General features: G+C 35.6%; 1 protein-coding gene across 3 annotated transcripts in view; it reads right to left on the bottom strand.

Annotated features, from left to right (window-relative positions):
- Positions 1-13,048, bottom strand: part of KLHDC10 (kelch domain containing 10) — a 59,606-nt gene that overhangs the window by 16,204 nt on the left and 30,354 nt on the right. For 2 of the 3 annotated variants that reach the window (XM_025865633.2, XM_073899197.1), the window contains exon 2: positions 12,885-12,971. The exons of the other annotated variant lie outside the window; for it this stretch is intronic. In XM_025865633.2, the coding sequence (XP_025721418.1) occupies positions 12,885-12,971 (87 nt within the window). The remainder of the gene's footprint in view (positions 1-12,884; positions 12,972-13,048) is intronic. 3 annotated transcript variants of the gene reach the window in all.

Below are 13,048 nucleotides of genomic sequence, written 5' to 3'. Positions count from 1 at the left end.
CCACAGATGGCCAAGCAGATTAAAAGCACAAACAAAATTCAGTCACAATCATTTTAGCTTTAAAAGGGAATCAGGGAAAATTTATAACATGGATTTACTTTTTATTTGCTTAGGTTATTTTTTACATTCACACACACTACTTAAGATTTTAAGGAGCTAGTCTCCATTTCTATTTCATATGACTACTTTCAGATTTTGGTAACTGTAAAAAAAATTTTTTCCGAGGGAGGTAAAATAGCATTATAAACTCAAAAAAATGGCTGACAACTTGAAATTTTCAAGAAAAGAAGGAGGAGGGGTTTAATAAGCCAAAAGCTAACAGGACAAATTTTCTTATTCCCTTAGAGGAGAACAAAAACACAGGCCGACTAAATTAAACTGAAAATATTAGAGAACTACATAAATATAATCACAAATGTGAATGAGTCATGTATAAATAAAAATACATACACATAAAACCTATGATTTGTCCACAATATATAATTATACACTTAAAAAGAAAACTGGCTTTCAAAGAATTATAGCAAAATTTAGAATTAAATACCACTCCAGACATTATGGCAGTTAAAAAATATCCTTACAGTTATCTCAAAGAGCATCTTTCATCCTACTAAGAGCTTTACTAAGAAAAGCTATTTCTACAATTTATATTTGAAAGCTTTCTGAAGTTTAAATTCCAACAACCAGTTCCCTAAAAATTACTTCAAGATTATTTTAGAGTAAAAAACCCTAAAATTTTGGATTATTTCTATTATCCTTATAATTTTTTATACCAGTCTACAGAAACCCTTACATAGGTACAGAACCAAAGATGCTTAAATCCATACTGGGTGGAATAAGAAGCTACTATAGTTCTCTGTTACCCTAAAGAGTTATCTACTTTCTTCTATTAGGAATAGATACTAGTATAATGTTAATTAACATATTTAGGATGATGCTGGACACCTAAATATAAATGCTTATTACCAACCTAACATAGGCCTTATATATTTTCTTAATCAAAATCCCACTTCCTACAGTATAATTTCAAATAAGAACAGAAAAGAAGTTGCATCTACCTAGAGGAACTAAAAAAACAAATAAACCATGAATCAATCACTGAATCCCTCAACTCTGACCTGTCAGTCCTGAGAATCTTTGATGGCTCCTTCCTGTTCAAATACAGAGTCCTCAACCCGCAATTTAGAGCCCTTCGCGACATAACTTTGGCCTGATCTCTCACACTCCTGCCTAAGTTTCTCTCTCTGCTTATAAAGCCAACTCCTTTCCTTAGCCTTTGGCCTGGTCTCCTACCCTTCAATGCCTACTTGTGGAAATGCCTCCGAGTCCAGCCCTTACAGTTTTCTCCTCAATAAAACCGTAGGGCCCTTAAAGTTCAGTAGCCTGTAATTCAAATAATAGGATATACACACACAATAAGATTATTACACCGTAACTGTGTAAATACATGAATATAATATTAGGCAAACTATAATTAGTTAGAAAATTTACTCATGAGCTGTGATTTACCTCAACTGAAGAACTCAATTTCTCTTTCTAGGAATCTTGAAACACAGAAAGTGTGGTGTGGAAGAAAAAGCAAAGGCTCCTACAAATATCTAGATTTGAATCCAGGTTTTTTCTAACTGCTACCTTGAGCAAGTCACTGACCCTCAATGTATCTCAGCTTCCTCGTCTGTATAAGGGGATATTATTCCCGTACCGCACAGATTTTTCATACTTTATTAAAATGTTTATTGGTTTATATATGAATCTTTCCAAGTATCTGTAAGCTATTTGAAGAAAGAGGAATGTACCTGCATTCACCTTTCTAGCACCAAGCCTAAGGCACACAAAAAACACTAAGCAAAAGTTTATAAACTTAATTTTTCTCTACTCATTTTGTTAACATTTGTTTTTCTTCTCCAAATACATTATAAGCTCCTCAAGGGCAAAAATCATGTATGACAATTATCCTGTATTACCTGTAACACCTAAAACAGTTGGAGCTATATAAAAGACACTAGAAGTTTCATTGATTTTAACTTCAGGTCAAAGTAAACAGTGACAGGCATGATCAAAACAGTGTACAGCTCTCAGTGGACTTTGATATCATTATACTTAAGAGATATACGATTTCAGGGGCAGGGGTTGGAAATGCAATGGTCTTCTCAAAACAGAAATGCTTCTAAAAATTAGTGAGACAAATTTGAAGAAAAAACATTAAGAGAGTTGCTGTGGTCAATAGATGGGAACTCTAAGAATCTCTATAATGTCATTTGCTTTACTCCCTGGAGTCAACAGATAATTTTTTAAAACTGCTTTTGGACAAATATGAAAAGACATATACAGTATATTCCAGGATTTTCTCTCAATGGCTGTAGAGCAGATATTCCATTATGAGTTAACTGACAACTATTTTTGTGACAAATATAACTCAAACAGATTAAAGGTTGAGGAGTTAGTGACAAGATGGTTTTATATTTATCCACTCATTCACTCATTAAGCCAAAAATATTACTGGATACTTGCTATGTACCAGGTACTGCGTAAGGTGCTGGGGATACAGTGATAGGACCACTACCATTTTTGTCCTCTAGAGCTTTTGGTCTAGTCCTGCACTGCCCAATGCAGTAGCCACTAGCCACATATTAACACTGAGCACTTGAAATGAGGATGGTCCAAACTGAGATATGATTTCAATGTAAAATACCCACTGGATTTCAAAGACTTAGTATCCAAAAATGAATGTGAAATTACTAATTTTTGTACTGAATGTATGTTGAAATATTTCTGGTGCCCTGAGTTAAATAAAAGTATTAAAATTAATGCCACCTTTTACTTTATTGTGACTACTAGAAATTTTTAAATTTGTGGCTTACACTTTTATTGAACAGAGCTGGTCTAACTCAATTGCTGGCTTTTGTAAGTAATTTCATTATCTGTGCAAATTAAACTGCTGGGTAAAGAGCATCTGATCAATGTTTGATAAATATTAAACATGCTGTCAAGAAGTCTGATAGCTGGGAGTAAAGAGGTAACTCTTCTTTCTCTTTAGTCAGTAACTAGAGATTTCTTTGTACATACTTATAGCCCAAGAGTAACTAACATATCAGAAAGTCAAATTTTACTTTGAATAAATCATGGGAATTTGTCAGGGCTAATGCCATGGAGACTAAGCACTGATTTTCATTATGTGGGAAATAGCACAGTCTCATCAGCCTTGACCAAAATAAAATTGGATTTTAGATTGTTAAATAGTTCTCTGAATCCTCCCCCAAATTCTCCATGTGCAGATCTCACTTTCCTAAAAATGGCTTGCTACTAATAAAATCACTCATTGAATTAGGTTACCTGATTCAGGAACTTCCACTAGAAAATGTAAACAATTCAAACATAAAAAAGCCAAAAATTAAAACTGAACCTGTATGCAGAAGTGAATTCCCAATATCCAGAAGACAACATCCAGCTAAGGGAATGTGTACCTATGATGTCTGAGCCATCTTCTCCTATGTGCTCACCTTGTCACAAACACTTGCTCTTTACCCCAGGGCAGAAGCCAGAGCTCATGGTAACCAGGGAAATGGGCTTTAGTTTCTAGCCCAAAGGAAGAAAGAAGCTGGGTGTCCAACATAAGGTAACATCTGATCAGGTGATTAGCCAATGTTTTCACCATTACAATACTTTAACAAAGCTTCCTTTACATATGTTCATATGCAAATGTCTGAGTACTTCTGGGTCAGAGGGAATATATGCTTTAAACTCTTATAGATGCAATGTGATAGAACCATATTGCATAAGCTGATAGAGCAAAAAATGCATAAGCTGAATGTAATCATGAAAAAACATGAGACAAACACAAACTAAGGGACATTCCACAATATAACTAGTCTATAATGTTCAAAAATAACCAGTGTCAAAGCTAAAGATATATGAAAACTGAATGCAACACACGATTTGGGATTTTCTTTTACTACAAAGGACATTGTTAGAATAATTGGCAAAATCTGAAAGGTCTGTAAATTAGAGACTAGTGTTAATTTTATCCATTACTTATGGCGTTAATAGTGTTAATTTCTTATTTTGGGTACTAGTTCTGCAGTCAGAAAGAATATTTGTTTTTCAAGAACAGACACTAAAGTATTTAGGAGTAATGGGGCATCATGTCTGAAGCTTAACCTCAAATAGTTCAAACAAAAACAATATGCATGTGCATATGTATACATGTGTTATATACAGAGAGAAAGGGGGGGGGTGAAAGGGAAGTCGGGAGGCAAGAGAAGAGCGGGACCAGGATCAAGCAAATGTGATCAAATGTTAACATTTGGGGAATCTGGGCTAATGGTATAGAATTTTTTTACCATTCTTGTAGCTTCTCTGTTGAGTCTGAAATTATGTCATGAAGGAACAATCTCTAGCCATTTATCCTCATCTTTTTCGATAGCCATTAGCATAGTTTCGTTGTTTTCTTCTTGCTTTTTATTTCTAGGTACTTCATAATTTTCCACATAATGGTGAATGGATATCTCTTTATTTTATTTTCTAGTTGGTTGTTGTTAATACATAGAGAAGTAATTTATCTTTGCAAGTTCAAATTTTATCTGGCCAACTGTCTGAATTCTGGTATTAGTTATCATTAACTATCTAGAATTTTATACTAGATAATCATGTACATGTTATTAATGACAACTGTCAGCTCTTTCTTTCCAATATATGTACCTTTTATTTTTTCTTTGTCTTCTACAGTACTGGCTGAAACCTCCAGAACAAGGTTAAAGAGTGGAGATGATACTGAGCATTTCTGTCTTATTTTTACTTTAATGAGGATATTGGTAATGTTTCACCATTATATATAATATTTGCAATTGGTTTCTTATAGATAGCCTATCAATAAAATAAATTTTCCTTTATTCTTGGATGCCTGCAAATTTTTTCCTTACCAGGAATGGGTATGGTTTTTTTGAAATAAGATTTTTATTGAAATGTAACATACAGAAAATTGCATATAAGAGTACAGCTTGATGCATTTTAACAAAACGAACACACTGAGTATCAAATTTTATTAGACACTTTTTTTGATAGCAAGAAAATCTTGATTTTTCCACTTTGCTGATTTTATTAAAATAATTAAGCTTTCTTATTTTTCTTTCCTTTTCTTTTAGAAGATCTACATCCTATTACCTCTAATATTTTTTTAAAACACCTAAACTTGGGGCGCCTGGGTGGCTCAGTCAGTTAAATGGCCGACTCTTCATTTCAACTCAGGTCATGATCTCAGGGCCCTGGGATTGAGCCTGGCTTCCCAGCTCCTCACTCAGCATGGAGTCCACCTGAGGATTCTCTCTCTCCCTCTGGCCCCTGCCGCTGGCATGCACATGTGCCTTCCCTCTCTCTCTCTAATAAATCTTTTGTAAAAACCATAAATTTTTGTTTTCCTAACAATATTAAGAATAAACCACATACAGGGGTAACTGGGTGACTCAGTCGGTTAAGCGACTGACTTGTGATTTCCGCTTAGGTCATGATCTCACGGTGGTGAAATCGATCCCCGCGTGGGGCTCCGTGCTTGGCTGTGGAGCCTGGTTAAGATTCTCTCTCTCCCTCTGCCCCTCCCCACCTTCCCCCCAGGCTCCGGAGCATGCTCCCGTGCACGCTCTTTCTCTCTTTCTCTCTTCTCTCTCTCAAATAAACAAACAAACCACATACAGAAAAAAAAAACTTGGCTATTAACAGTGATTAATTCTGGAGAGGGGAATAAGGTGAAGAGTAAAAATGTGAAGCAGGACTTTTGCTTTTTTAATTTAACATTATTGTGAAATATAACACATGTATAGGAACACATATAACTATAAATGAATAGCTTAACAAATTATCAAAAAGGTAATCATCACTCAGGTCAAAATACTGAATACTGTCAGCACCCAGATGCCCCCTTACCTGCTCCTTTTGGTCACAACTCCCTCCATTCACCTCCTTCACTTCTAGAGGAAATGTACTTCCTATTTTGATGGCAATCATAAAACTTGCTTTCTTTTAATAGCTTTATTATACCTAATATGCATCCCTAAACAGTATTATTTTGGCCCAGGGTTTTTTTTTATTTTTTATTTTTTAATTTATTTGACAGAGACAATGAGAGAAGGAACACAAGCAGGGGGAGTGGGAGAGGGAGAAGCAGGCTTCCCACTGAGCAGGGAGCTCGATGATGCGGGGCTCGATCCCAGGACACTGCGATTATGACCTGAGCCGAAGGCAGACACTTAACGACTGAGCCACTCAGGTGCCCCTATTTTGGCCTAGTTTTGAAGTATATTTTAGTAGAATGATATAGTATGTATTCTTTCTGGGCTCCTTCGTTCATAATTATGTTTCTGAGATTCATTCACGTTGTTTGGGGTGAAGTAGTCTGTTCATTTCCATTGTCAAATAGTATTTCTTGGGACGCCTGGGTGGCTCAGTCAGTTAAGCATCTGCCTTTGGCTCAGGTCATGATCCCAGGGTCCTGGGATCGAGTCCCGCATTAGGCTCCTTGCTCAGCGGGGAGCCTGCTTCTCCCTCTGTCTGCCAACCCCCTGCTTGTACTTACGCGCTCTCTCTCTGACAAATAAATAAATAAAACTTTAAAAAAAAAAAAAACATAGTACTTCTTTGTACGAATATATACCACGATTTATCCACTCTACATTGCATGAATAGACATTTGGGTTGTTTCAAATTAGTGGTTCTTAATGCTGCTATAAACATGTTTTCAGGTGCACAGGGACCCCCATTTGTTGGTTATAAATCTAGAAATGTAATTTCTGAGCCCCAATATATGGAAATCTTTACCTTTGCTAGGTAAGGTCAAACTGTTTACAAAATACTTATTGGTATTGTCAGTCTTTTTAATTTAGCAATTCTTATCAGTTTGTAGACCCATTTCATTGTGGTTTTAAAAGGCATTTGTCTTATTACTAATGAGATTGGGTACCTTTTCCTGTTTATTGGCCAACTAGAGTTTTTTCTTTTGAGAAATGTCTGCTCAAGCCTTTAATACATTCTATTGAGATGTCTGGTTTTTTTCTTACTAATCTGTTCAAATTTGTTATATATACTTGAGATAAGGATATTCATTTTTCACCCTATATATTTCCATATTATTTGAATTTTAATAAGCCCATATTACACCTGTAAATTTTGGAACAAAAAATTAGATGACCTTAAGCAGTTTTAAGATGTTTAAAACGTCTGAAATGTTATAGAATGTTACTTATATCTATATATCTACACATACAAATATACACACACACGTATTTATATTATTCTGTATTTTTAGCTACAGAATGTTATATATATAAAACATATATACACACATACATACACACATTTATCTTATTCTGTATTTTTATAAATCTTTTCTTAACAATTAAACTTGGCTTCACAGTCCCTTTATTTGGACGTAGTTCTTAAGTTTTACTGGTTTCTTTGCACACTGTTGCTTCCTATATCCCAATCTCCCTCTTTCTTGGATTTGTTTTCATTTTACTGGGAGTACCTCTTCAAAGTAATTTTGTCAAAAAGGGTATGTGTTGTAAATTTTCAGACTTCTCATTTATTTTTACCCCCACTTAAACATTAGTGAGGCTGGGTACAGAGTTCTGTTCAAAATAATTTTCTCTCAGAACACTGAAGGTACTTCTTAGCAAATCATATTGCAGGTGAGAAATCCAACACCAGTCTGATTCTTAGTCTTGGTCTAAGACTAAGAAAATGTACACTATTTCCTGTCTCTGGAATCATAAGGAGTTCAGCAATGTACAGATACACGCTCTTGTTTTTGTGTTCTTCCTGCCTGTTCCTTGGTGGGCCCTTTACACTTGAAAAGTCAGAGTCTTTCTTAAGTATAGGGAAATATTCTGTATTTCTTCATTTTCTCTCTTCCACTGTCTGATCTTTCCTTCTGTAACTCTATGAAATGGATATCCTCAAAGTATGAATTTCTCTCATGTATTTTTATCCTCAAAGTATGAATTTCTCTCATGTATTTTCTCTTTTGGTCTTCTTGTATTATGGTCTCTATATTGCTTTTTTATTTTCATAAAAATTGGTCTTAAGCTTGTCTTTTAACACTCCAACTGCATTTTTATGTCAGCAATCAAGACTTCAACACAGAACTAATTCTTTAATCATTCATTTTTCTCTGCAACAGCTAGTTTTTATTTATGGACCCAATTCACTCTTGACTCTGAGGAAATCTATGATCAGATCTTCCCAAAGTTCCATTCTGCCTCCTCATTATCTCTGTTTCCACTACGGTCAGGTGTTTCATCTGTTCATCTTAGTCATTCTCTTTCAAGTCTAATCTCCCTCAAACGTCTGATGGGCCTTGATCACCTATTTATATTAATAAATGAAGGACTACATTGGTTAGTGATTGTGAGAGACATGGGTTTCCTCGATAGTTGTAGTACTTTGCCTCCAAACCTCCAAATGGGAGGGCTCTCTCACAGTGGGCTTCTGCAGGTAAGTGGTACACTGACAGACAGGTTGCCCTTTAGAAGTAGAGAAAAGGTAAGTAGCTTTGCCTTGGTATTGCCAGAATGAGAAAGGCCATATTTTGATGGTATGGTCCTTTAATGTAACATCACACCTTGATGGAGCTCCCTTTCTTTTCCTGTCCCTGTTCCACCTCCCTCATCCAAAGCTCCGCTTTGTGCCCCCACTCTCTCTCCAATCCCAGTCCATACAAACATACCCTGCTCAACCTTCCCCAAAGCAAATCCCCTAACTCCACTTGAGGAGCTGTCCTCATAGCTTTATCCTAGAACTAATGCTGTTGCCAGAGCTCTTAATATGAAGAGAGAGAAGTAAGGGAAATAACTGTTTTGGAGGAAGTCCCTTAATTATTTGCTTTGATGTGACATTTTTCCTATACCTGCTCCCTACTCCCATACTTGCTGACGCTGGGCTTGGAGTTTCAGGAAAGATGTCTTACTAAGAATTCTCGGACTTGCAGCGTGCAGCATGAGCCCCTATTTTGGATTCCATTTTATTCTGTTCTGGTTTCTCAATCAATATAATTCCAACTGCTTTCTATTACCCTGAAATTCCTTAGACTTTCTGGTATTATAGAATAATAATGAAAGCAGCTAAGATTAATTTAACATTGGCTAAATGTAAAAACTCAAAGTGCTCTGCACATAATCTCTCTCTTGATCTCACAATAATCCTAGGAGGTAGGTACTCCTATCATCGTCTTCATTTTACAGAGGAGGAAATTGAAGACCAAAAAAAAAAAACAAAAAAAGAGTAAGGAACTTGCCCAAAGTCACACAGTTGGTAAATGGTAGAGCCTGGATTCAGACATAGATAATCTGGCTTCAAAGCCTTCCTTTTCTACAATTAGGATTTGTTCTTTCTCTTATGTCTGTTTTGTCTTTTGCAATGATATTAAGAAGCATGGAAATGTAAATGGATACATTTAGGCCATCATTTTGTAGTGGAAACCTATTGTTTTTATCACACCAGTATTGTTTCACACCACACTTTTAATTGGTAGAGATATCTTTATGAAAAAATGCAGGATCTAGTAAAGGAATCCAGTGACAGAAAAGGAGCCCTTTGAAACTGTTTAAACCAGAATCAACAGAGGTAATGTATAGGATTCCCAAAATGAGAGGCTTGAAAGTGGCAATTTCAAAAGCACAGATTTTTTTTTTAATCTAAGAAAACAATAAACAACAGCATGTTTGTGTTCTCAACAACTCATTAGTTTACAGTCACACCACCAGAGGGAAGTTGAGAACGTATGAAAATTTTAGTCCCATCTTATTCCCTGACAGTGGCCTTTTTAATAATTCAGTTGGACTGAAATACACATGATATACCTACCACATGCACTGTGCTACAGACTGGAGATAAAGAAATGAAAGGCACTGTCCCACTACTCCTGCCCTTACAGAGCTTACAGTCTAACGGCAGGCACAGACAAGGAAAGCAATGACTATAATTCAGTGTGATAAGTGCTATGATACAGGCAGGTACACAGAGGGTGGCATCAAAACAGAGATAGGCCTTCCAAGGAGCTTTCCCTGGAAATAACTCTTATGCTGAGGGTTCAAGGTTACATTATTATTGGTTTGGGGAGCTTATAAACTGAATGTATCATCTTTTCTCTCAAATCTGCCCCACTATCGACCTATATAACACATATAAAGAGTACAATGGTCCACACAGAAAGCTCCTCCTCTTCAGTATTCGTCAAATCAATCAAGTCCCATCAAATTCTTCTTCCTTATATTTCAAATCAATTCCCTACTCTCTGCTTTTATTACAACCACCTTCACAGCAGGCTCGATCACTTCTCACCTTGATAACTATAATAACCTCATAACTGGTCTTTCAGTTAAATCTCTTCACTGGTTAAAAAAACAAAGTGATTTTGAAAACTCCCCTTGGGTGGTACCCCCACTTGATCTGGGCCTTCTCCAGCTTCTTCTCTCCATACTCTTTCCCACTATGCTAAACTCCCTACAGTTCTCTGAGAGTCTATGCTCTGTTCTGCCTAACTGCCTTTACTTAAGCTGTGCGGTCCTCATGATTTGAGATGTTCTAACCCTCCATTGCTCATTAACACCTACTCAGCCTTCAAGTACATCTCTTCTGAAGTTATCCTGATGGCCACTCTTCTCCTTGCTCCCCACAAGCTGAGTCAGGTACCTCTTCTGTGTAATCCCATACCATCCTACCTCATCAGCACTTATCACAAAGAATTATACTCAAATTATTTGCTGTAACTGTTTCTTTATCTGATTCTCTATTATCTAGATATTGAGCTAGTACACTGCCTGTTACACAGGAAGCAATCAAGAAATACTAAAAGAATGAAAGAATGAACGAACGAACGAAGAGAATTAAGTCTGTGAAAGCTGATGAGAGAACCAAAGGAGATAATGGAGAGGACAGAACGTTGGAGCAATACCCACCTCTAGTGGGTACGAAGAAAGAAGCTAGTGAGGGGAAACAGAATGAACAAAGAGAAGAAGAAAACATCTAGGATTGTACAGTAAAGTAACCCAAAAGAAGAGGAAAATTTAAGAGGGTGCAGGTGGTCAACAGCATCAAACACTACAAACAGGTCAAAGAAGGAGAGAACTAAGACAAGACCACTGACTTAGAGGCAGTCACTGGTGACTGATGATGGTGATGCTGGGTTTCCTCCCGCCTCCCTCAGCACTGACAGAGACATCTTTCTCAGCCACGGTTGGAGGCAAGTTAGGGCTTACAGAATAATCAAAGGTGTGCAACTTACCTGTGCTAATCTCTTTTTTCCATGATTAAAAAATTGAAAAACAGAATATTCAAAAGAAAATAAAATTTCACCATCCAGACATGATGTTTTTCATTGCTTCCTTTGCTTTTTTATATTTATAATTGGACAAAATTGGTATTATATTAAATTCTATGTGCTAATTAAACAATTTCTTAATTGTACTTAAATTTAGTCAGCCCAAGTTAGCTTTCTCATTGTAAAACAATAAATTAGCATTCTAGTTTATAAATAGAAAAAAATGTTACAGAATTTGATGTGCCTGCTTGGCCATGTATGCACAATGGTTCATGTCACATAACACTAAAATTATATCTTCTTAATTTGTACCAATAAAATTATTATTTATTCTAAAAGATAGCATACCACCCTAAGTATCTTATCTTGACCCATTTAGTCTAGATTTTATTCTTTCCATGCTGTGGAACATGTCTGCTAAAAATAGATTAGGTACTAGATATAGAACACCTATAGCAGCTGCAAGACTTTTTTTTTTAATAATCTTCACTCAAAATTAGATATAGTGGCTTATAAGTAATTTATTGAAGTCTAAATCACATTAGCCATGCTTGTCTGACAATTTGTTGTATCTCGAAAAATAGTGTGAACCAGTTTTCAACCGTCTTTTGAGATTTTTTTTTCAGTATAGAGTATCTTTTGGTGGAAAAAATAAGAAATAGAAGGAATGCAACATTTCTAAAAGAAAGAATTACTAGGTCAAAGGATGTCACCATTTTTAGGTTTTTTTTTACATTATATTGCCAAATTGAATCCAGATAGGCTGTGTGAAATTTTCACTTCCCTCAGTGTATGAGCTTCATGTCCCCATACCCTTGCCAACACTGGGTATTCTTATTTTTAGTCTTTAGCAACCTCATAGGTGAAAATGATATCTTATAATTTTAATTATATTTACATAATAGTAAAAATAAATATTTGTTCATATTTATTGACCTTTGAATTGAATTGATTATTCATGTCCTTTTAACTATTTTTCTAGTGGGTATTTGCTTTTTAAACTACTGGTTTATAAGAGCTCCTTATATATTCATGATAGTAACCATTTGTTACAAATATTACCCGCTTTATCTTGTTATTTATGTTTTCTTTTTCTTAAATTTATTGAATACACTGCATGGGAACGGTGGGCAGGACAGCAAAAGAGTGACTGCCATTATTTATAGTTTTTGACATAAGAGGTTTTTAATTTTATACAATCAAATAAATTAAGCTTTATTTCTTCCTCAGAATGATATTTAGAAAATTCTTTCCCACACCCATATTTTATAGATTATTCACTCCAAGTTCTTTCTCAGATGGTTGTAGTAGAATAATACTGATATCAGTTAGATGATTTATTTCTACCATCTACCATCTGATATACATTAAGTGATTCTAACTCCCTAAAACTTATAATTACAATTCCAACAGTGGTCAATATGAAACACAGGTTTAAAACTAAGTTCTAGACTTTTCTTACTCCAATTTTAACTGTTTAGACAATTTTTAAAAACCAGAGAGATTTGAGTTTAGAAAATTCAAAGTTCCCTTTAACCCATCCATATGAAGCACAGATCTCTTGCTAGTTATCACCCACCTCTCAAAAACCTGTTAGGGATCCTTATGATGGGACAGGACTGAATGAAGCGCCTCCTAACTGGGTCCCATCGTATTTTCTTCTTACCTGTTACCACAATTATCAGCAATAAGTCAGACACATACAACACATGGCAAATAATACATAGTTACTGTAGTTATAAA

The sequence above is a fragment of the Callorhinus ursinus genome, unplaced genomic scaffold, assembly GCF_003265705.2.
Source record: "Callorhinus ursinus isolate GAN/ISIS: 27379988/994484 unplaced genomic scaffold, GSC_fseal_2.0 scaffold12, whole genome shotgun sequence".
Taxonomy (NCBI): domain Eukaryota; kingdom Metazoa; phylum Chordata; class Mammalia; order Carnivora; family Otariidae; genus Callorhinus; species Callorhinus ursinus.
The sequence above is the reverse complement of the archived record's forward strand: the minus strand, read 5'-3'. Positions and strand labels throughout refer to the sequence as shown.